Below are 23,103 nucleotides of genomic sequence, written 5' to 3'. Positions count from 1 at the left end.
TAATTGGCTGGTGGTGTTTTTCCTCCATAGACTAATTCTAACCATTTGTTTCTTAGCTCTGAATTACTGGGTAAAGTATATAAACACTGATGTGTTATTCGCACATATAACACAGTAATGAACTGCATGCTGTTCCTAGCTCTGGTAGCTCCTATCTGACGAGGCGGCGTTGCTGCCCGGCTTCAGCTCTGCCTGTGGGCAGTCCCGAGCCGAGGTGGGCGGGGCCACGAATACTATTTGACGGGTTGATGTAGACACCGTGCTTTTCCTGATCGACTCATTTTTCTGAATATTTTCTTTTACTAGCTGATGCAGACAATAATGAAAAGGAAGAGTTTCATGTGCAGCATCATAAACAACTCAGAGAGACCTACTGTACTGATCTGATTAGCTCTCGAAATCGACTAATTACTGGTGATTCTACACCTAAAACAACTGATAGTCGATCAACTTAACAATATCTTGCTTTAGCAGAGCACAAACATTTTTCATGCAGTAATAAAACTTTGCGCCGTTTCTGCTTGTGTTTGATTGGCGATAACTTACTGGAGCGCTAAATAAACTGTGTTACATAAAAACAGTATTGATTCTAGATTACTGTGGTGAGCGAGTAAAAACGAGAGCAAACTTACATGAGCTCATAGTTCCTGCGAATCGACTCTGGTATGTTGGGTTTAGTGACACGAACAGCCTGTGGGAAAGAGAGAGGGAGATAAATAGAGAATAAATGATTAATCTAAGCTAATGATTATACAGTATAAATCTGAATGTGTGAGAAAACACTGATGGAACATTTCTGCTTGATCTGCGCATTTAAATAATCAGCTGTAACTGTAGATTAATTACAGAGTAGTACGGGTACAACAGATTACAGTGCTGGTGATTCTGTATCTACTGTAACTGTAGATTAATTACAGAGCAGTATGGGCACAACAGATTACAGTGCTGGTGATTCTGTATCTACTGTAACTGTAGATTAATTACAGAGCAGTATGGGCACAACAGATTACAGTGCTGGTGATTCTGTATCTACTGTAACTGTAGATTAATTACAGAGCAGTACGGGTACAACAGATTACAGTGCTGGTGATTCTGTATCTGTATCGGCTCATAGATTCAGCCTTGTGCTGATCCACATCACCCTAGGAGTGATGAGGGAGAAAGACCGCCATCTACTGTAACCACCCTGAGAGAGCAAGACCAACTGTGCTCTCTCAGGGCTCTGGCAGCTGATGGCAAGCTGCATGACCGGGATTTGAACCAGCCAACTTGTTGCAGAGTCTTAGTTGGAGCTCGGAGCCATATTAACCCTTACTTATAAAAACAAAACCATTACACTCATTCTGCTGCTGGACAAACCTGCACTACAAACCAATCAGTGTGAGGTATAGGGAGACTCCGCCCACATAGGTAAGTAACGATGACGGGATGTAGTTTGTAAGTTGTTTAGTTAGCTTATTTTTTAAAATACAAAATACCCCACCCAAGATGGCGGAGCGTTAACACGCAGCGGCCGCTCCGGGTCCGTTAAATGGTGCTTTTGTGTTACTATTTGTCGTTTTTTCCGTTTATTTCCTGCAAATATGTGCATCGGAACACCCATGCACATGTTCTACCACCGCCAGACCCTGCTACAGTGGAGAAATCAGCCAGAAAACACGCTACCGGACGAGGTTCTGCAGACGCTACTTGAGCTTAGCCTGCTAAGAGACCCAGGCCACCAGCCCGCGGTGTTTCCTGATGCCGGAGCCCAGCGGAAGTGCCATCGCAAGCGGTGCAAGTGTAAGCGGAAGCGCGGAAAGAGAGCCGGGATCCACGCGAGGCTAAAGGCTAGTCCTAGCCGGCCGGCTATACCATCGCTCTTTCTGGCAAACGTCTGTTCCCTTGACAATAAACTGGACTACATCCGACTCCAGCGAACAACCCAGCGTGAGTTCAGAGACTGCTGTGCTTTGTTTTTTGTGGAATCGTGGCTGAACGACAACATTCCGGACAGCGCCATTCAGCTAGACGGGCTAACCGCGTTCAGAGCGGATAGGAGCGCGGCTCTATCCGGGAAGACCCGTGGTGGAGGCGTGTGGGTTTACATCAACACGGAATGGTGTAACAACGCTGTGACTGTCGCCAAACACTGCTCTCCGCTGGTGGAGTTCCTGATAGTCAAGTGCAGACCTTTTTATTTAGTACGGGAGTTCTCCGCCGTGCTAATAGCTGCTGTCTACATCCCACCCAGCGCTAGCATTGGTGCTAATGCTAAAGAGGCTCTGTGTGAACTCTATCGGTCTATCAGCGATCTGCAGAACAAACACCCAGACGGACTGTTTATTATCACCGGAGATTTCAACCACGCAAATCTCAAGTCAGTGCTCCCTAAATTCCATCAACATGTGAACTTTGCAACGAGAGGAGCGAGCGCGCTGGATCTTGTTTACACAAACATCCCCAGCGCGTACCGGGTGGAGCCCCACCCCCACCTCGCTTTCTCGGACCACATGTGTGTTTGGCTGACACCAACATACACACCACTCATCAGACGCTCCAGACCAGTTCAGAAGCAGGTGAAAACCTGGCCGGCAGGCTCCATCTCTGCCCTTCAGGACTGTTTTGAGTGCACTGCATGGGACATGTTCAGGGAGGCTGCTACTGAAGGCGATTCTGTTGATTTGGAGGAGTATGCAGCATCAGTCACTGGCTACATCAGCAAGTGTATTGATGATGTCACTGTCTCCAAGACCATCACTACACGCCCAAACCAGAAGCCTTGGATGACTGCTGAGGTACGTGCGCTGCTGAGGACCCGCGACTCCGCCTTCAGAGTGGGTGACAAGGTGGCCCTGAGGAAAGCGAGAGCCGACCTGTCAAGAGCCATCAGAGAGGCAAAGCGCGCACACGCCCAGAGAATCAACAGCCACTTCAAGGACACGGGTGACACGCGGCGTATGTGGCAGGGCATCCAGGCAATCACCAACTACAGGACAATGCCACCGTCCTGTGAACGTGATGCCTCCCTCCCTGATGCCCTGAACAACTTTTATGCACGGTTTGAGGCACAAAACAACACGATGGTGAGAAAGACCATGCCCAAGCCGGACGAGCAGGTGTTGTGCCTGACTGCAGTGGATGTGAGGAACACTCTGCGCAGAGTCAACCCACGAAAAGCTGCAGGACCAGACAACATCCCCGGCAGAGTGCACAGGGAGTGCGCAGACCAGCTGACAGATGTTCTCACAGACATCTTCAACATCTCCCTGTGCAGCGCCACTGTCCCAACGTGCCTCAAGTCCACCACCATCGTTCCCATGCCGAAGAAGTCCACAGTGTCCTGCCTCAATGACTACCATCCCGTTGCACTTACACCCATCATCATGAAGTGCTTCGAGAGGCTAGTCTTGAGGAACATCAAGACACGACTGCCCTCTTCACTGGACCCCCTGCAGTTTGCGTATCGTCCCAATCGCTCCACGGACGATGCCATCACCACCACCCTTCATCTCTCCCTCACCCACCTGGAGAAGAAGGACACTTACGTCAGAATGCTGTTTATAGACTTCAGTTCAGCATTCAACACCATCATCCCACAGAACCTCATCAGGAAGCTAAGCTCGCTCTGCCTCCACACCCCCCTCTGCAACTGGATCCTGGACTTTCTGACGGGGAGACCCCAGTCAGTCCGGTTCGGGGGCAGCACCTCCAGCACCATCACACTGAACACTGGGGCCCCCCAGGGCAGTGTCCTGAGTCCTCTGCTGTTCACCCTGCTGACTCATGACTGTGCTGCAAAACACAGTTCTAACAGCTTTATCAAGTTCACCGATGATACAACCGTGCTGGGTCTCATCACCAAAGGCGACGAGTCAGCATACAGAGAGGAGGTGCAGCGGCTGACAGACTGGTGTACAGTCAACAACCTTCACCTGAATGTGGACAAGACAAAGGAAATGGTTGTTGACTTCAGGAGAGCACAACACACCCACTCTCCACTCAACATCGACGGGTCCTCTGAGGAGATTGTTAAGAGCACCAAGTTCCTTGGTGTCCACTTAGCAGATAACCTCACCTGGACCCTGAACACCAGCTCTACAGCCAAGAAAGCCCAGCAGCGTCTCTACTTCCTCCGGAAGCTGAGAAAGGCCCGTCTCCCTCCACCCATCCTCACACTCTTCTATAGAGGGACCATTGAGAGCATCCTGAGCAGCTGCATCACTGCCTGGTTTGGGACCTGCACCGTCTCTGACCGCAAGACCCTCCAGCGTATTGTGAGGACAGCTGAGAGGATCATCGGCGTCTCTCTCCCCTCCATCACGGACATTTACACCACCCGCAGCATCCGCAAAGCAACCAGCATTGTGAATGACCCCACTCATCCCTCACACGAACTGTTCTCCCTCCTGCCATCGGGAAGAAGGTACCGCAGCATCTGGTCCAGCACGACCAGATTCTGCAACAGCTTCTACCCCCAAGCCATCAGACTCCTCAACTGCAGAGACTGAACTGATGTTTTTTCTGTACATGCACACACACTCTTACCCCACTTACCCCAGAAAATGGAAAGCACTAAAAACCCTACTACCTCACTGGACTCTATTTCACACTGTGTAATAGAGGTAATTACTACCTCACTGGTCTTTTTTGCACACTGCATAATTTGCACACTGTCTTGTTATTTATTATTCTTTGTCTGTATGGTGTTGTATTGTCTGTCTGCACTTTTGTACTGTTGCACTATTGTTCTGTCTACACCGTGTTTATGTGCACCATGGTCCCTGGAGGAACGTTGTTTCGTTTCACTGTGTACTCTGTATATAGCTGAAATGACAATAAAAACAACTTTGACTTTCACTTTGACTTTGAAACTAATCAAAATTAACAAACTATACAGAACTCAGAGTAAGAACAGCTGAGAAAGCGATTTAGAACTCAGCTCCCCCAAAAACACTCCCTCCCACTCTTACATAACCTACTATAACTCCAGTCCTGGCACAGACAGAACACACACACACACACACACACACAACCATTTACCGTAAAGCACACCCCAGAGAGAGAGAGAGAGCGACAGCAAAAGAGAGAGTGAGAGAGACAGAGGGAGAGAGAGGAACTAAGAAAAGAAAAACACAGAAAAGGAAAGTTCTGCTCGTTATTGTTATTCTATTATTACTGATGACAGTGTGTTTATTATTCCCATAAAACCTCTGCTCTCTATTCTGTTCATTTTCCTGACATTTTTGCTACAGTTCTTTTTGGCTTTTGATTTCCATGTTCTACAAAAGAAAGACAACAGGAAATAGAGAAGACAAAAAAAAAAGAAAAAAAACGGATAAAACATAAAAGACAAAGATAAAGAAAGTGAAACAAAAAAGAAAAAACAAAGAGGCAGAAAGAAAGAAATGGAGTAAAACAATGAAGAAAGAAAAAAAGATGAAAAAAGCTAATGACAAAGAAAGTGAAAGAGAGAAAGACAAAGAACAAAAGACAATGAAACAAAAAGAACAATGAAGAAAGAATGAGAAAAGGAAAGGGAGAAAGAGAAAAGAGAGAAAGAAAAGCAACAAAGATGAAACAAAGCTAAGGAAGTAAAAAGTGAAATAGAAAAAGACAAAGAGTAAAATGAAAAAAATGAAGTAAAATGAAATAAAAAAAGAACAATGATGAAAGAATGAGAGAAGGAAAAAAGAAAAGGCAAGGAAAGTAATAAAGATGAAATAAAGCAAAGTGAAAAGTGAAATAGAAAAAGACAAAGAATAAAAGAACAATGTAGAAAGAATGAGAGAAGGAAAGGAAGAAAGAGAAAAGGAAAGCAATAAAGAAAGGTATATAGATAACGAAAGTAAAAGAGAAAACAAAAAATGAGAAAAATGAGAGAAGGAAAAAAGAGAAAAGAGACAAGAAATAAAGCCAAGGAAGTGAAAAGTGAAAGAGAAAAAGACAAAGAATAAAAGACAATAAAATAATAAAGAAAACAACGAAGAAAGAGTGAGACAAGGAAAGCAATAAAGAGAAAAGAGACAAGGAAACCAATAAAGAAAAGATATATAGATAACGAAAGAGGAAAAGAAAAAAACAAAGAGACAGAGATAAATAATTGTGGTAAAAGAAAAAAAAAAGATGAAAAAATCGAATAGAAAAAAGTGAAAAGTGAAAGAACAAAAGACAATGAAATAAAAAAGAGAACAATGAAGAAAGAATGAGTGAAGAAAAGGAAGAACAATGAAAAGTAAAGAGAAATAAATCAATCATGAACAAAAGAAAAGAAATGAAAAAAAGAAAGAATAATGTTTATTATCTGTAGTTTTCGGGTCATTTCAGGAGAATTCATTCTCACTTTGAGACTGAATGAGATAAATCTGAATCAGTACCAGCAGAGTCAATCTAAACTAAGTTCAGGAAACTGAACTGGATCAGTTCAGGGCCGCTGGCTGCTGCAGGAATGCAGGTTTAAAGTGTGAGCTGATCTCACGCTGAGTTAAACACAAAGCTGCTTATTTGATAAACTCACATTAAACCCAGCAGTATTTACACTCATTACCCCCCCAAAACTCTTCATCCTCACGCTCTACAGACCACCCGCACCGATCTACAGCAGATAATAACACCCACCTGCAGCACTAAACAGCCCTGTCTCATTACTGCTCACACTAAAACTCAACTCTCATAATTAACTCAACATCATAAATATCAACATGAGAAAATCACAACTAAACAGAACCATGAGACGCTTTAATGGTTCTCTGCCTGATTACAAGACTCTCTGCTGGGGATGGAATTCAATAGATGCATTAAACAGTATGGATGCATGGATGGATGGAGAGATGGACTGATGGATAATCACAGATGGATGGACAGTTGGACTGATGAATGACCACTGATTGATGGATGGATAGACAGAAGGACAACCATGGATGGACTGACTGATTGATAATAACAGATAGATGTATGTATGGATGGATGGATGTATGGACTGATAGATCAACACAGATGGATGGATGGACAGATGGACTGATGGATAATCACAGATGGATGGAAAGACGTATGGATTGATAACCACTGATGGATGCATGGATGGACAGATGCACTGATGGATGACCACTGGTGGATGGATGGATGGATGGATAACCATGGATCAATAGACTGATTGATAACCACTGATGGATGGATGGATGGATGGCTGGCTGGATAACCATGGATCAATGGACTGATTGATAATAACGGAGGAATAGACAGATGGAAGGACGAACGGACAGATAGATGAATGCAATACCCTAGATCAATGGAGAGACTGTTTGTTATCCAATGATTGATGGATGAATGAATGGACGGATGGACAGATGGATTATAATGGATGGATGGATGAAACACCATGGATTAATATGAATACCTTCAATGGATGTATTAATTGATGGATGGATTTCCATGGATAAATGGAGGGGTGGATGGTTGGAATACAATGGATATGGAATAAGATAAAACATTGATCAGTAAACCATGGATTATTGGTTGGAACACCATTGATGGATAATAGAAAGATGGATCAATGGATGGGTAGAACGTGGGCTTGGTGGTTTCCACTTGGGTTTATCCATGTATTTCTATTGAGACACAATCAGAGTTCTTAAAAATGGCGTCCCTCACTGGCGTCTATAAGTAACTATGTAACCCCTCACTGGCGTCTATAAGCAACTCTGTAACGCCTCACTGGCGTCTATAAGCAACTTTGTAACCCCTCACTGGCGTTTATAAGCAACTGTGTAACCCCTCACTGGCGTCTATAAGTAACTATGTAACCCCTCACTGGCGTCTATAAGCAACTCTGTAACCCCTCACTGGCGTCTATAAGCAACTCTGTAATGCCTCACTGGCGTCTATAAGCAACTTTGTAACCCCTCACTGGCGTTTATAAGCAACTGTGTAACCCCTCACTGGCGTCTAAGTAACTGTGTAACCCCTCACTGGCATCTATAAGTAACTGTGTAATCCCTCACTGGCGTCTATAAGTAACTGTGTAACCCCTCACTGGCGTCTATAAGTAACTGTGTAACCCCTCACTGGCATCTATAAGTAACTGCGTAACCCCTCACTGGCGTCTATAAGTAACTGCGTAACCCCTCACTGGCGTCTATAAGTAACTGCGTAACCCCTCACTGGCGTCTATAAGTAACTCAGTAACCCCTCACTGGCATCTATAAGTAACTCAGTAACCCCTCACTGGCGTCTATAAGTAACTCAGTAACCCCTCACTGGCGTTTATAAGTAACTCAGTAACCCCTCACTGGCGTCTATAAGTAACTGCGTAACCCCTCACTGGCGTCTATAAGTAACTCTGTAACGCCTCACTGGCGTCTATAAGTAACTCAGTAACCCCTCACTGGCGTTTATAAGTAACTCAGTAACCCCTCACTGGCGTCTATAAGTAACTGCGTAACCCCTCACTGGCGTCTATAAGTAACTGCGTAACCCCTCACTGGCGTCTATAAGTAACTGCGTAACCCCTCACTGGCGTCTATAAGTAACTCAGTAACCCCTCACTGGCGTCTATAAGTAACTGCGTAACCCCTCACTGGCGTCTATAAGTAACTCAGTAACCCCTCACTGGCGTCTATAAGTAACTCAGTAACCCCTCACTGGCGTCTATAAGTAACTGCGTAACCCCTCACTGGCGTCTATAAGTAACTGCGTAACCCCTCACTGGCGTCTATAAGTAACTGCGTAACCCCTCACTGGCGTCTATAAGTAACTCAGTAACCCCTCACTGGCGTCTATAAGTAACTGCGTAACCCCTCACTGGCGTCTATAAGTAACTGCGTAACCCCTCACTGGCGTCTATAAGTAACTGCGTAACCCCTCACTGGCGTCTATAAGTAACTCAGTAACCCCTCACTGGCATCTATAAGTAACTCAGTAACCCCTCACTGGCGTCTATAAGTAACTCAGTAACCCCTCACTGGCGTTTATAAGTAACTCAGTAACCCCTCACTGGCGTCTATAAGTAACTGCGTAACCCCTCACTGGCGTCTATAAGTAACTCTGTAACGCCTCACTGGCGTCTATAAGTAACTCAGTAACCCCTCACTGGCGTTTATAAGTAACTCAGTAACCCCTCACTGGCGTCTATAAGTAACTGCATAACCCCTCACTGGCGTCTATAAGTAACTGTGTAACCCCTCACTGGCGTTTATAAGTAACTGCATAACCCCTCACTGGCGTCTATAAGTAACTGTGTAACCCCTCACTGGCGTTTATAAGTAACTGCATAACCCCTCACTGGCGTCTATAAGTAACTAACTGGGAACCCATTCAAGCATGTGTTAACTCTAATGGCGGAGCGAGACCCATTCTTGTACTCGAGTTCTGATCCGGCCCGGCTGCAGTGTAACAGAATGTGTACAGAACAGCATGGGGCTTGTTCTGGCCTCCATCAGATATTCTTTGTTCTCTGGGAAGGACCGCTGGGCCCGGCCCAAGTGTGGGTTCGGGTCCTGCTGGGAGATTTGAAGTTAATGAGAATTTTCTGGCAGGCAGGACCGTCCACAAACAAGCACTGCATTTATTGCGCAAGGGCGTCTTTTTTTACGATCTCGGGGGAAACATTCACACTAATGTCTCTCTCTTACGTAGCGAACAAAGCATCCGCCCAAATTTAGCCATCTATCATCTTTTATTGGGACTATTATTCACGCCCGCTGCGCACAAGTGTTCATCACCACAGATTACAGGCTGTAGAGATCTCCAGGTCGAGGATCTGTAGCTTTATTTAAGATGTAGTTGATACTTTACATTTTTAATAGATGATGGAGCTCCATTAATTTAAAGAACACAGTTCCACTGCACCACATCTCAATACCAGGGGGCGCTATACCCCTTTATATAGCCCATTCCAGGGATTAGGCATGGTGGCAGTAGGTTTGTGTTTGTTTATGTGCTCCAGACACTCCTATTATATCTGAGTTACATCAGCAATGGGTGTAAACAAAAGCAGCTGCAACCATTCATTAGATGGAGTGTCCGTAAATATTTGGACCAAAGATATAATAGTTACGTTTGAAGGAAAAATAGGTAAAAGTATTTTTACAATATATTTTTCAGTACTGTTTGCCTTAATTAGTGTAATTAACATATAATATGAAACAAAATTGCAATGTTATGTTTTATTGTTGTGTAAAACTATTGTGTTTTATATGTTGGTCTTAGTAATTAAGTAATTAAGTAGTGAAACTTAAAAAAAAAAAAAAAAAAAAAAAAGTTTTGAACATATATATATTTTTTTTGAAAAACGAGAGAATTACCTGAATTGAAGCATTACCTGTTAGAGGTAAGAAACAAAATTGCACTAAATATTGACAGAATAATTAGTAATGGAGTTAGTAATAAAATATTTGTGCTGCTGCCCGCTGTAAAACTGCTGGAGTGTGTACAGCGCTTACAAATACATTAACAAACACAAAAACGAAGGGTATTCTACCTGTTCTATATGTGATTTCACTTTGTTTTAGTTAGTTTTATAAACTCTCAATTCAGTTGCAGTTATTTACCGTTTCTATCAGCTTCAGTTTCATGTTTTTCACTTTCAGTTTTTTTAGTTATTTCCATCGTTTTCGGGTAACGATAACCTTAATTTGGACAGATAGTGCAATATTGTAATCGTGATGAAGTGAACACACCTGAATGATCAGACCAGGAGCCATTACAGTCAGATCTTCCTGCAGGGTCAGCTTCAGATTCTCATCAATCTGATCTGCAACACACACACACACACACACACACACACACACACACTATAATTTAGGATTAACCCTCCTGTTATGTTATGGATCAATTTGACCCATTTTAAATTTTGAAGATAAAAATTAATAAACTTAATAAATTGTTAAAAGTATTTTTCAGTATGAAACATATTCTGCTTGCCTTAATTACTGTAATCAACATAAAATATGAAAATGGTTCATCTCACATATTTGTAAAAAACACCCCCTGCAAAAACTAAAACTAACACAAATTTATTTATTTATTTTTTACTGTTTTATACGTTTTTTAAAACTATTGTTTTATATGTTGGTCTTTCAAAAGTAATAAAGTAGTGAAACATTAAAAAAAAAAAATATATGAAAAACGATTGAATTATCCTAATTGAAACACTGTCTGTTAGAGGTAAGGAACATTATTACACTAAATACTAAGAATAATTAGTAAAATAGTTAGTAATAAAATATTCACACTGCTTATTAGGATTTTTTTTTTCAGATATATTTTGGAGAATTAAACATGCACCGGGTCAATATGCTGGTTCTGACAAATGAACATAACAGGAGGGTTAAATTCACTGTACTATTATTAAGTTCAGACTGAAACAATCAACAAACAATGCAAATTCATACTGGATATCGTCGCTGTCCAATAAAAAACACTTTTTTCATTTTTTTAGATTACTTTTAGATTATTTTTAGATTACTACATAATTTCAACAAACCAACTGTTTTTTACACTGTGTCAAAATTGTGTAAACTCTTCAAAATGACCTGAAATTAACTCTTTTTACACTGACTTCTATTAAAAGTTAATAAGTTTTTTTTTCTCTCTCCTGTAAAGTTGCTGTTTTGGAGATACATGTTCTTCATTGGACAGCAAGGATATATAGTTCCTCCCAAACGTATTGGAAAATTTGTTTTTGCTTTTATTTATTTAAAGATGAATATGAGACGAAATAGCAACACCAATGTAATTTGGTGAGTGAGAGTATTAATAAATCTTACCGAACAGGCCGATGTAGACCTCCTGCAGAGTGTGAACACTGCAGAACTGGTTCAACTCATGGTGAACTTTATTAAAGATCAAAGCCTTGTCGTAATCCACTGTGAAGTTCCTCACAATGCCGTACACTGTGGGCGAGAAACAGATTTATGGGCAAATACACACCCAGAGACCTACAGACACACTGTAAGAATTAAAGCTGAATTACAGTAATCAGTGTTTCTCGGGTCACAAATCAAACAGAACTGTAATTTACCGGCTGAGGGAACCAGGTAGTTCACCACCTCGATCCGATCAAAGTAGATCATCACTCCACCACTGAAAAATAACCATAAAATAATCAATTACAATTAAATACCTACAGTAACACATGAAAAATAATACTTATCACAGGTTACAGTTCTTATCTAACCACTTAAACCTGCTCAAGTACTGCATAACTACTTAGTATCTACTCAGGACTGAGTACTCAAATGCTGAGCAACTACATAAGTACTGAGGAATGAATGTGTACTTAAATACTAAGAACAGAGTACGCTGGTGCTGAGTAACTATGCATAAGTACTGAGGGCCTAGTATCTACTTAGGACTAGTTAAGTAAATACTGAGGGATGAGTACTCAAGTGCTAAGCAACTACAAAATTACTGGGGACTGAGTACTCAAGTACTGTGTAAGTACTGAGGAATGAGTACTTAAATGGTGAATAACTACATAGGTACTTAGGGATGAGTATACAAATGCTGAGTAAGTACATAAGTACTGAGGACTGAGTAATTGTGCATTAAGTAATTACATAAAGTACTGAGGAATTAATGTGTGCTTAAATACTGAGAACAGAGTACTCAGGTGCTGAGTAACTACATAAGTACTGAGGGCCTAGTATCTACCTAGGACTAGTTAAGTAAATACTGAGGGATGAGTACTCAAGTGCTGAGTAACTACATACATTCTGAGGTATGAGTATCTACCTAAACAGTGAGGACTGAGTTCTCAAATACTGAGTCATTACATAAATACTGAAGGAGGAGTATTCAAATGCTGAGCAACTACAAAATTACTGAGGACTGAGTACTCGTGTGCTGAGTAATTACATAATAACTAATGAAAGTGTACTTAAATACTAAGAACAGAGTACCGGTACTCGAGTGCTGAGGGCTTAGGACTAGTTAAGTAAGTACTGAGGAATGAGTACTCAAGTGCTAAGTAATTACATAAGTATTGGGGACTGGGTACTCAAGATCTGAATAACTACATAAGTACTAAGGGCTTAGTATCTACTTAGGACTAGTTAAATAAATATTGAGAGATAAGTGTCTACACAAGTACTGAGGACTGAGTACTATAAGTAAGTATATAAAGTATAAAGTATATAAATACTGAATCTATTTAGGACTAGTTACGTAAGTACTGAATACTCATATGCTGAGTAACCACACAAGTACTGAGGATTGAGTACTCAGGTCATGAGTAACCACATAAGTACTGAAGACTGATTACTTAAGTGCTGAGTAACTACATAAGTACTGAGGGTTGAGTATCGACTAGAGTGCTGAGCACTTTAATTCTACGTAACTGTTACTATTCTAGTCCTGTACAGCTCATCTCACACCAAGTTAGATAGATTTGTTTGATCTCATTTAAATAGTATGTGATTTTGCACATCATGTGATCTGTGATGTTACTGTATTAATGGGAGGAGCTAATTAGTATATATAAGTATATATATAAGTATATACATAAATTTATATTAGTATATAGGCATATCTTACCTTGTACCACACGGAACATTTTTGACTTCATCTGTCTGAAGGGTGGTCTGTAGGGAAAAAAAGGAATAAAGGAAAATCTGACATTAGCAGAACCCTGACCAATCATAAGGCTAACATAGCTCTGCCCTCTCTTCGAGTCTGAGCAACTGTAACCAGAGAGCTGATAAGCTGTCGCTTAGCAACCTTATAAAGCTAAAACTAAAAACGCAACTAGTCAAAGTTTCTCCATCTCAAGGTTTTGTGTATTCAGTTCAAAATGTGAAACGTATATATTATATATGTATTACACACAGAACGATCTATTTTAATTGTTTATTTCTTTTTATTGTTGATGATGATTATGGTTTACAGCCAATATAAACCCAAAAATCAGTGTCTCACAAAATTAGGATATTATATAAGACCAATTGGTACTTTTGAAGTGTGGGCCATGTGCCAAGTCCTGCTGGAAAATACAATCCGCAATAGCTGTCAGTCATCTGCTGGTGTTGATCCACTGTGTTTTATTATCAAGTCTAAAGTCAGTGCAGTGTTTTGTTTTCCCACAAAATCTTACAGCACTTCATGTCTTACAGCTTCCCTCTGCTCACAACTTCTATGGAGATGTGGATTTCATTTTCCAGCAGGACTTGGCACACTGCCCACACTGAGAACCCAAAGTACCAATTGGTCTTATATAACATTTTACTTTTCTGAGACACTGATTTTAGGGTTTGTATTGGATGTAAGCTTCATAATCATCAACAATAAAAGAAATAAACACCTAAAGTAGATCACTCTGTGTGATTAATATAGCTATATATTATGTTTTTAATATACATGCACAGTCTAAAGCAGGGGTCTCAAACTCGCGGCCCGCGGGACGATAGTTTGTGGCCCCGCCTTAATATGAAAGTTTAATGTTAGCGCGGCCCGCGAGTTTGAATTTGTCATTATATGCACGCGGCGCATGCGCAATTCCCGCGGCTGCTCCCGCTTCACGCGCTGTCTGAACCCGGAAGTTGCTGTTCCACAGGACAGAAAAAGAAGCAGAAAAGACTCATCGGCTCAACTTCAACGCGACAGCGACACCAAGTGGAATTATATATATTATACAGCCCCAAACATGTCTTTTTCAAAGCCTGCAGTGAAGAGAAAGATTTGTGATGAGCACAGACAATTTCAGGAAAAGTGGGAAGTGCAATTTTTCTTTGTTGAGCACAGGGGCATCCCGACGTGTCTTATTTGCACAGAGAAAGTTGCAGTGCACAAAGAGTACAATTTGAAACGTCATTACACAACTAGACATGCTGAGGAGTATGCAAAATACCAGGGAGATGAGAGAGCCAACCGGGTTGCTAATCTTAAAACATGTCTACTGAGGCAACAAGATTTCTTTAAGAAAGCAACCAAAGAGAATGATGCAGCAGTCGAAGCTAGCTACGTGGTTAGTGAGATGATTGCTAAAGCAGGAAAGCCATTCACAGAAGGTGAATTTGTCAAAAAGTGCATATTACAGGCTGCAATTATTGTCTGTCCAGAAAAGAAAGGTCAGTTTAGCAACATCAGCCTTTCTGCCAACACCGTGGCAGAGCGCATTTCTGACCTGTCAAGTGACATTTATGATCAACTGTGTGAGAAAGCAAAACGTTTCAGTGTATACTCAGTCGCTCTTGATGAGTCCACAGACATCACCGACACTGCCCAGCTCGCAATCTATGTCCGTGGTGTTGATGACAATTTTGAAGTCACAGAGGAGTTGCTCACAGTAATTCCAATGCATGGCCAGACCACTGCTCAGGAGATATTTCACCAGCTGTGTGATGCCATTGAGAATGCCGGTTTGCCATGGAAGAGGTTTGTTGGAATAACAACCGATGGAGCGCCATCAATGACAGGGAGGAAAAATGGACTGGTGGCACTTGTTAAAAAAAAACTGGAAGAGGAGAGTGTGGAGGAGGCCATTGCTCTGCACTGCATTATCCATCAGCAGGCCCTTTGCAGCAAATGCCTGAAGTTTGACAATGTGATGTCTGTAGTTGTGAAATGCATCAACCAAATCAGGTCCAGGAGCTTAAAGCACAGAAGGTTCCGTGCTTTATTAGAGGAAATGGAGTCAGAATATGGGGATGTACTCTACTTCACCGAGGTACGTTGGCTCAGCAGGGGAAACATATTGAAGAGATTTTTTGAGTTGAGAGCGGAAGTGAAAGCCTTCATGGAGAAAGATGGGGTTGCTGTTACCGTGCTAAGTGATCCCAAATGGCTCATGGACTTAGCTTTTCTTGTTGACATTACACATGAGCTTAATGTACTGAACAAGAAGTTACAAGGCCAGGGGCAACTTGTCAGTGCTGCCTATGACAACGTGAGAGCATTCTCTGCGAAACTTATGTTATGGAAAGCCCAGCTTTCTCAAACAAACCTTTGCCATTTCCCAGCATGCAAGGCACTCATGGATGCAGGCACACCATTCAGTGGTGAGAAGTATGTGGATGCCATTTTGATGTTACAGGAGGAATTTGATCATAGATTTGCAGACTTCAAGACACACAGAGCCACATTTCAAATTTTTGCGGACCCCTTCTCCCTGCAAGATGCCCCCCCTGTGCTTCAAATGGAGCTCATTGACCTGCAGTGCAACTCTGAACTCAGAGCCAAGTTCAGGGAGGTGAGTGGAAAAGCAGACAAGCTCGGGCAATTTTTGAGAGAATTGCCTCTCAGCTTCCCTGAGCTTTCCCGAATGTTCAAGCGGACCATGTGTCTTTTTGGGAGCACATACTTGTGCGAAAAGCTCTTCTCTACCTTGAACTTCAACAAGTCCAAGTACAGGTCCAGACTTACTGACGAGCATCTTCAAGCCCTACTGAGGGTCTCAACTGCCTCCTCCCTTAAGCCAAATGTGGCTCGGCTATGCGAGAGGAAGCGCTGCCAGATCTCTAGCAGTAAGAAGTAGGCAGAAGAAGCCATGTTCATAACAGTTTATGTTCAATGTTCCATTCATGTTCAGAAAGTTAAAGGTTAAAGAACTGTTAATACAGACATTTGAATCTGAATAATAATAATTACATTTCTCTAGTCAGCAACTATATGTGGTTTCTTCAGTGTTATTCTTCTTATTCTTCTTATTCTTATTATTATTATCATTATTATTTTCATTTAATTTATTTTTTACTGATTTTTATTTTTTTCTTATGAATTGTTAATTAATTTATTTTTTCATCTTATTTTGTGTTAAAAAATAAAGACATTTGATAACATTGGAATGTTTTTGTAAGAGCTTTTCTTGTGGAAAACCTGATGCGGCCCAGCCTCACCCAGACTCTACCTCCAGCGGCCCCCGGGTAAATTGAGTTTGAGACCCCTGGTCTAAAGCCCTTTTTATATACCTAAACCCTATTGAGCAACTGTGGGGCAATCCTCAAGCTCTAGTAAACTCCATGTCCAAGACAGTTAAGCCAGTAATGAAAAATAACTGTAGTCACACAAAATATTTAGATTTTAGCCACAATTGGGCTATTTTCCCCATCATTGCAGGTTTTCCTGAAAGGGTTTAAACTGTGTTTCCTGCTCACCTGTACAGATCTGAAGGAGGTGATGAACGGCAGCATCAGGTGGAAACCAGGCCCACTGGTGGTAGTCAGTAAAGCTCCGCCCCTAAAGCAAGAAACAACAGGTATCAATACTACTTATCTAATACAGACTAATCAGGTAAATACAAACAGAAATGTACAATAAAGTCAAAAGTTTGGACACACCTCTTTTCATTCAATGTTTTTATGCTTTATTTCTTTCTTTAATGTATTTTCTACATTGTAGATTAATATTTTTGTAGATTAAGACATGAAACATGATTAAGGGACACTTATAGAATTACGTAGTAAACAGTTTATATATATATATAAAAAAAAGTGTTATTCCTCCACATTAATCCCCTGATCTGAACCTGATGAACTGAGATTTAGGTGATTTAGAATGAGCTGGAATATGATAAATATGATGCTTATAAAGAAGAATCTAAAGTATAATTCTAACATATTCTGGCTTATTTAATGCATTTTGTTTGCTAAATAATTTCCCGTGTGTTCCTGTATAGCTTTAATATAGTCTTCAATATGAAATCCACAATAAAGAAACTATTGACTGGTACTGTACATAGTCTGGGTCTCTCTAAACCACAGCGCCATCTTCTGGACTACAAAAAAAAAAGGTTTATGTTTGAGTAAAATGAACATTGTTGTTTTATTCTATAAACTACAGACAACATTTCTCCTAAATTCCAAATAAAAATATTCTCATTTAGAGCATTTATTTACAGAAAATGAGAAATGGCTGAAATAACAAAAAAGATGCAGAGCTTTCAGACCTCAAATAATGCAAAGAAAACAAGTTCATATTCATAAAGTTTTAAGAGTTCAGAAATAATCAATATTTGGTGGAATAAACCTGGTTGGTTTTTAATCACAGTTTTTTTTCACGCATCTTGGCATCATGTTTTTTTTCCTCCACCAGTCTTACACACTGCTTTTGGATAACTTTATGCTGCTTTACTCCTGGTGTAAAAATGAATTCAAGCAGTTCAGTTTGGTGGTTTGATGGATTGTGATCATCCATCTTCCTCTTGATTATATTCCAGAGTAACTGAATTACGTTGGGAAGATATGTAGGTAAAACACATTATTATAAAGATAAGATTGTATAATATTAGTGGGAGATACTAACCTGTAGTAAACCCCAGTGTGTCCCTCTTCAATCTTGTGGATGGAGGAGAACAGAGCAGCTCCTCCTATTGCCAAAATCACCGACGCTACCGCACCCAGCGTCATCCTCACACCAACAAACTAACAAACAACACAGAGTATAATAAATACCTATTATAATTACACCATTACACTTATAACATGTTTTACAAATGACATTACTCAACAAACACAAGTACTCACTCAGGGTGACAGTATTTACTGAGTATTTATACTCATTTACTACTGTAGTACTCAGTATTATCGGTATTCAAGTATTGACATACAACCAACAATACATTACTCACTACTAACTAAGTAGCAAATAATTTATTTATAATAACTACTCAGTATCCACTATAAATTATTCAGTATCCATTATGTATTACTAGGCCCTGTCACAATAAAACTCTTTTGTGGACGATCTATTGTCCCAAAAATTATTGCAATACACAATATTTTTGTCATTTTAAGACAATTAAATGCCACTGACATAATGATAGTAGAATAGAATAACAGAATCGCATAAAACAGTAATTATGCACTTTTTAAAGACAGCAAAAAGTTTAATTATCATTTATTATGATTATTTTGGGAATTATCTACTTATTTTTTCATCTACTTCAGTCCACACTGTGTACGTTATGGAGTCACAGTTACTGAAGCGTGACTGGCTAAAATACTGTTCACTGTTATATATGTGAACAAACATACAAATAAACACAATAGATGACATCACGATTATCAAAAATGATTGATGTCATGTTCATTTATTGTTTGATAAATCGATATTGCAATTATTGTGACAGGCCTATACATTATGGTACTAAAGGTCTACTGTGAATTATTAAGTGACTGCTACAATGTTTTAGCATCCGCTGTCTATTAATTAATTACTATTACTAAAAAACGATTCAAAATCCTCTGTCATTTATTCAGTTTATCCACTATGAATTGTTCTATATTGTTTATGTGAATATTGATTAAGAATGATTTGGTATCTATTATTAACTATTTTGTGTCTTTTGTTACAATTGAAGCTGATGTCTGTAAGCTTTCGGATTTGGGAGATTTAGGGCCCTCTCTGGCGAGAATGGGTAATTGCACCTAGCAGGCGGAAGAATCATTTTAAACTGGGCAGGTGTGATGCGGTCTCCTTTTAGAGCAGATGAATCCGATTCCAGGTTATGTTCAGTCAGAGAGAGAGAGCTTTGGTTTTACTATGGGAGAATTTCCTCTTCTGAAGTCTCCATTGCTCCACCAGCCGCTCTTGTTCAGTAAAACTGAGCCGGATCCTCTTTTAGAGGCTGTACGTGTGACGTAAGTATGTAAAGACGCATCACGTGGCGAGAAGAAGAACTCCCGCAGTGACCCGACACCCCAGTTTTTTAGAATGAATATATTATTAGGCTTAGCAGGGATGGTGGTTTCCGCACACTGGTACCATTAAACACTAGGGGTGGGCGATATGGCTCTAAAATAATATCACGATATTTCAGGGTATTTTTGCGATAACGATATACTTGGCGATACAGGAAAACTAAAATAATTCATTCATTTTTAGGAATATAGTATAATAGTATAACAGAATAATCATAATGTGGCAAAATAAATAATATAGCATAAAATAATATAATGCAGCAAATAATATTGCAGAATATTTAGTGCATGCATATAAACTGCAACCTAAAACAATTATACAATAAATACACATAAAGCTTCACAGTAAATAATAGACTACTTTTAAGACAGAACAGCCCTTTTATCACGATATGGATTTTTAATATCACGATATTTCTGTGTCACGATATATTGAATACGATATAATATTGCCCACCCCTATTAAACACAATATTTAATCCATACTCTTCTCCACTCAGAAATGCTTCTGCTTAAAGTTTAGAAACTAAATAATACAGAATGACACTATTACACTATGAACTATAAAAAAAAAAAGAGTATTTACTATCTACTAAACATCGCAAAGAACCAACAACTAATTATTCTACACAGTAAATGTACAGCGTTATACATGTTTTAAAGTGTTCTATACTCTGAGATACTGAGATAGAAGCCTAAGTAAGTCCTGCACCTTTAGGCCGAGGTGCTGATGTTAATCTTCTTATCTCCGTGGAAGGTCACCACAGTGCACTACCTGAGTAAAACAGAACGTGAGTGATCAGTGAGGATTCTGTAGTGAAATTAAAAGTACGATTAGCAGCTCTAAAACTGAGTTCTTACAGTAAATCCTGAGTGCTGAGCAACTGCTTAAACCTGCTCATGTACTGAGTAACTTCTTAAGGACTTAGTATCTACTTAGTATCTAGACTGACTAATGAAGTACTAAGTAACTACTGTACATGAGTGTCTACTTGAGTGCTGAGTACTTAATTATTGAGTACGTACATAAATGCGAAGTACTTGAATACTAATAAAATAATTGAATGCTAAGTACTCCAATACTGAGTAAACGCTGATTAATTACTACAGTGATAATTGAGAACTTGAATACTAAGTAACTACTGAAGTTGTTAAGTAAGCACATACATTGAGTAATTAATACTGAGCTTATATACTGAGCAACTACTAAGATACTGAACAAGTACTAGATTGAGTACTAAGTGCTACTTAAGTGCTAAGTAACTCATTGAATAATGAATAATTAATGAGTACCTACTTGAATAGTAAGGAACTACTGAAGTGCTAAGTAAGCACATACATTCTGAGTAATTAATACTGAGCTTAAATACTGAGGAACTACTAAGATACTAATTACAGAGTACATACTTGAATACTAAGGGACTACTAATTACTAAGTGCTAATTAAGTTAAGTACAATCCATTTTAAGTAATTGCTTCAATACTGAGCAACTACTGAGATGCTAATTGAATACGGCAAAATGAGTACTAGTACTCACAGATTATTCATAACTCACAGTGGATACTTAATTATAAACAGTGGCCACATAATAATTGATTGTAAGTACCACATAATTCATGCTACACAATAGAATAAATGATAACTAATTTAAACTAGATGCTGAATAATTAATAATGGATACAAAATGAGTCTAAATGAACACTATAAAATTCATGGTGGAACCTACATGATTCACAGTCAGTACTCACTCAGTAATGCATTGCACAGAATTATTCATTACAGAATTATGTATTAACATTGAATAATTCATACTGGACACGGAATAACTCACAGTACATAGCGAAGAATTGATACTGGATACAAAAAGAGTCTAAGTGAATATAGAACAACTCATAGTAGATGCTAAATAATTCACAGTAGATGCCAAATAATTCATAGTAGATACAGAAGAATCAATACTAGATACAGAAAGAGTCTAAGTGAATCCTGAATAATTCATAGCGGATATTGAATAATTTATAGTAGATACCAAATAATCAATACTGGATACAAAGAGAGTTTAAATTATTGCTGAATAATTCATAGTGGATACTGACAAAAACCATAGTAGATACTGAAGGCTTGATACTGGACAAAGAAAGAGTTTAAATTAATACTGAATAATTCATAGCATATACCAAATAATCAATACTGGATACAAAAAGAGTTTAAATTTGAATAATTCATAGTAGATACTGAATAATTCACAGTAGACACAGAGGATTTGATACTGGATACGGAAAATTCACAATAGACACTGAATAAAAAAAAAATCATAGTGGATACTAAATAAAAGTAGTTAGCTAGCTAGTTGACCTCTAGTTAGTTGACCACTAATTTAAAGTGTTCTTGAAACCAAAAATAAGGTTTAAAAGACTATAAAAACTTATATTAAAGACTTATATTTTGTACTGACTGTAAATATATATATATATGTAATGTTATATATCGTTAAATATTGAAAATTAGCTAAGTAAGCTAACTAACTTACCTCTATACTAATGCTAACTAATACTAATGACTTAAAAAGACATATAGCCAGTTAGCTATCGTTAGCTTAGTTAGTTTATCATTAAATCGCTCCCTAATACTCCTTTATACATCAAAATATTCAAAATAACTGAGTAATGCTGATTAATTTAGCTGTACAACACCTTTAGCTAAGCTAACAGCAGGTAAATTAGCTACTTAGCTTAGCTTAGCTTAGCTAAGCTTTCATTGAGTCCTGGTACACAGTTTATACACCCAGGCTAAGCTAACTGTGCTGTTTCCCCGTAATTCTCCTGTATTAAACGGTTAAACACTCAACCTGTCCGCCTGTATTAATCCATATACAGTTGATTATAATGTATAGAACATTTATAAAATGTAGAACCGGTAATAAATGGTTACCTGCCGCCGGTCTCTCCGCTAATCCCCGGTTAAACCCGCTCTGCTGCTCCTCAGCCCGGGTCGCTTATCTCGCCTCCATCGCTCAGGCTCTGTGGCAACCTGACGCAGCCTTGCGTCTGACGTCACTCGCTCCATTTAACTGCTGGGGAGTTTGACCGGCAGGTGGCGCCAGAGGCAAAGTTATCATATGGTTGTGCCTTTTTTTTTTAATTCATAGTGGATACACTGAATAATTCATAGTGGATACAATTAATATTTTTTAGTAAGAAGTTAATAGACTGTACTGAATATGCCATATGGGATGCTAAAACGTCATAGCAGTCACTGACATTTCGTAATACATAATGGATACTGAATAGTTCATAGTGGATATGCTGAATAAATCATAGTGAATATGCTGAGTAAATCATAGTGGATACACTTAATGCTTTTTAGTAAGTAGTTAATAGACTGTACTGAATATGCTGCAGTGGATGCTAAAACATCATAGCAGTCACTGACATTTCGTAATACATAATGGATACTGAATAGTTCATAGTGGATACACTGAATAAATCATAT

The 23,103-nt window shown here is 39.5% G+C and overlaps 1 protein-coding gene across 2 annotated transcripts in view; it reads right to left on the bottom strand.

Moving 5' to 3' along the window:
* erlin2 (ER lipid raft associated 2) overlaps positions 1-22,646 on the bottom strand; it is a 33,012-nt gene extending 10,366 nt beyond the window's left edge. The window contains exons 1-9 of one of the 2 annotated variants that reach the window (XM_022664727.2): positions 22,543-22,638; positions 20,323-20,385; positions 18,214-18,332; positions 17,067-17,148; positions 13,513-13,559; positions 11,999-12,060; positions 11,745-11,870; positions 10,656-10,729; positions 633-691 (exon numbers count right to left, since the gene is read on the bottom strand). In XM_022664727.2, coding sequence (XP_022520448.2) covers positions 633-691; positions 10,656-10,729; positions 11,745-11,870; positions 11,999-12,060; positions 13,513-13,559; positions 17,067-17,148; positions 18,214-18,317 — 554 coding nt within the window. In that variant the 5' untranslated portion in view covers positions 18,318-18,332; positions 20,323-20,385; positions 22,543-22,638. Of the gene's footprint in view, positions 1-632; positions 692-10,655; positions 10,730-11,744; positions 11,871-11,998; positions 12,061-13,512; positions 13,560-17,066; positions 17,149-18,213; positions 18,333-20,322; positions 20,386-22,542 lie in introns of both variants that reach the window. The other variant, XM_022664726.2, reaches the window with a different exon arrangement.
* Between the last annotated feature and the right edge of the window lie 457 nt (positions 22,647-23,103).

Source organism: Astyanax mexicanus, chromosome 22, assembly GCF_023375975.1.
Source record: "Astyanax mexicanus isolate ESR-SI-001 chromosome 22, AstMex3_surface, whole genome shotgun sequence".
In the NCBI taxonomy this organism is placed as follows: domain Eukaryota; kingdom Metazoa; phylum Chordata; class Actinopteri; order Characiformes; family Acestrorhamphidae; genus Astyanax; species Astyanax mexicanus.
The sequence above is the reverse complement of the archived record's forward strand: the minus strand, read 5'-3'. Positions and strand labels throughout refer to the sequence as shown.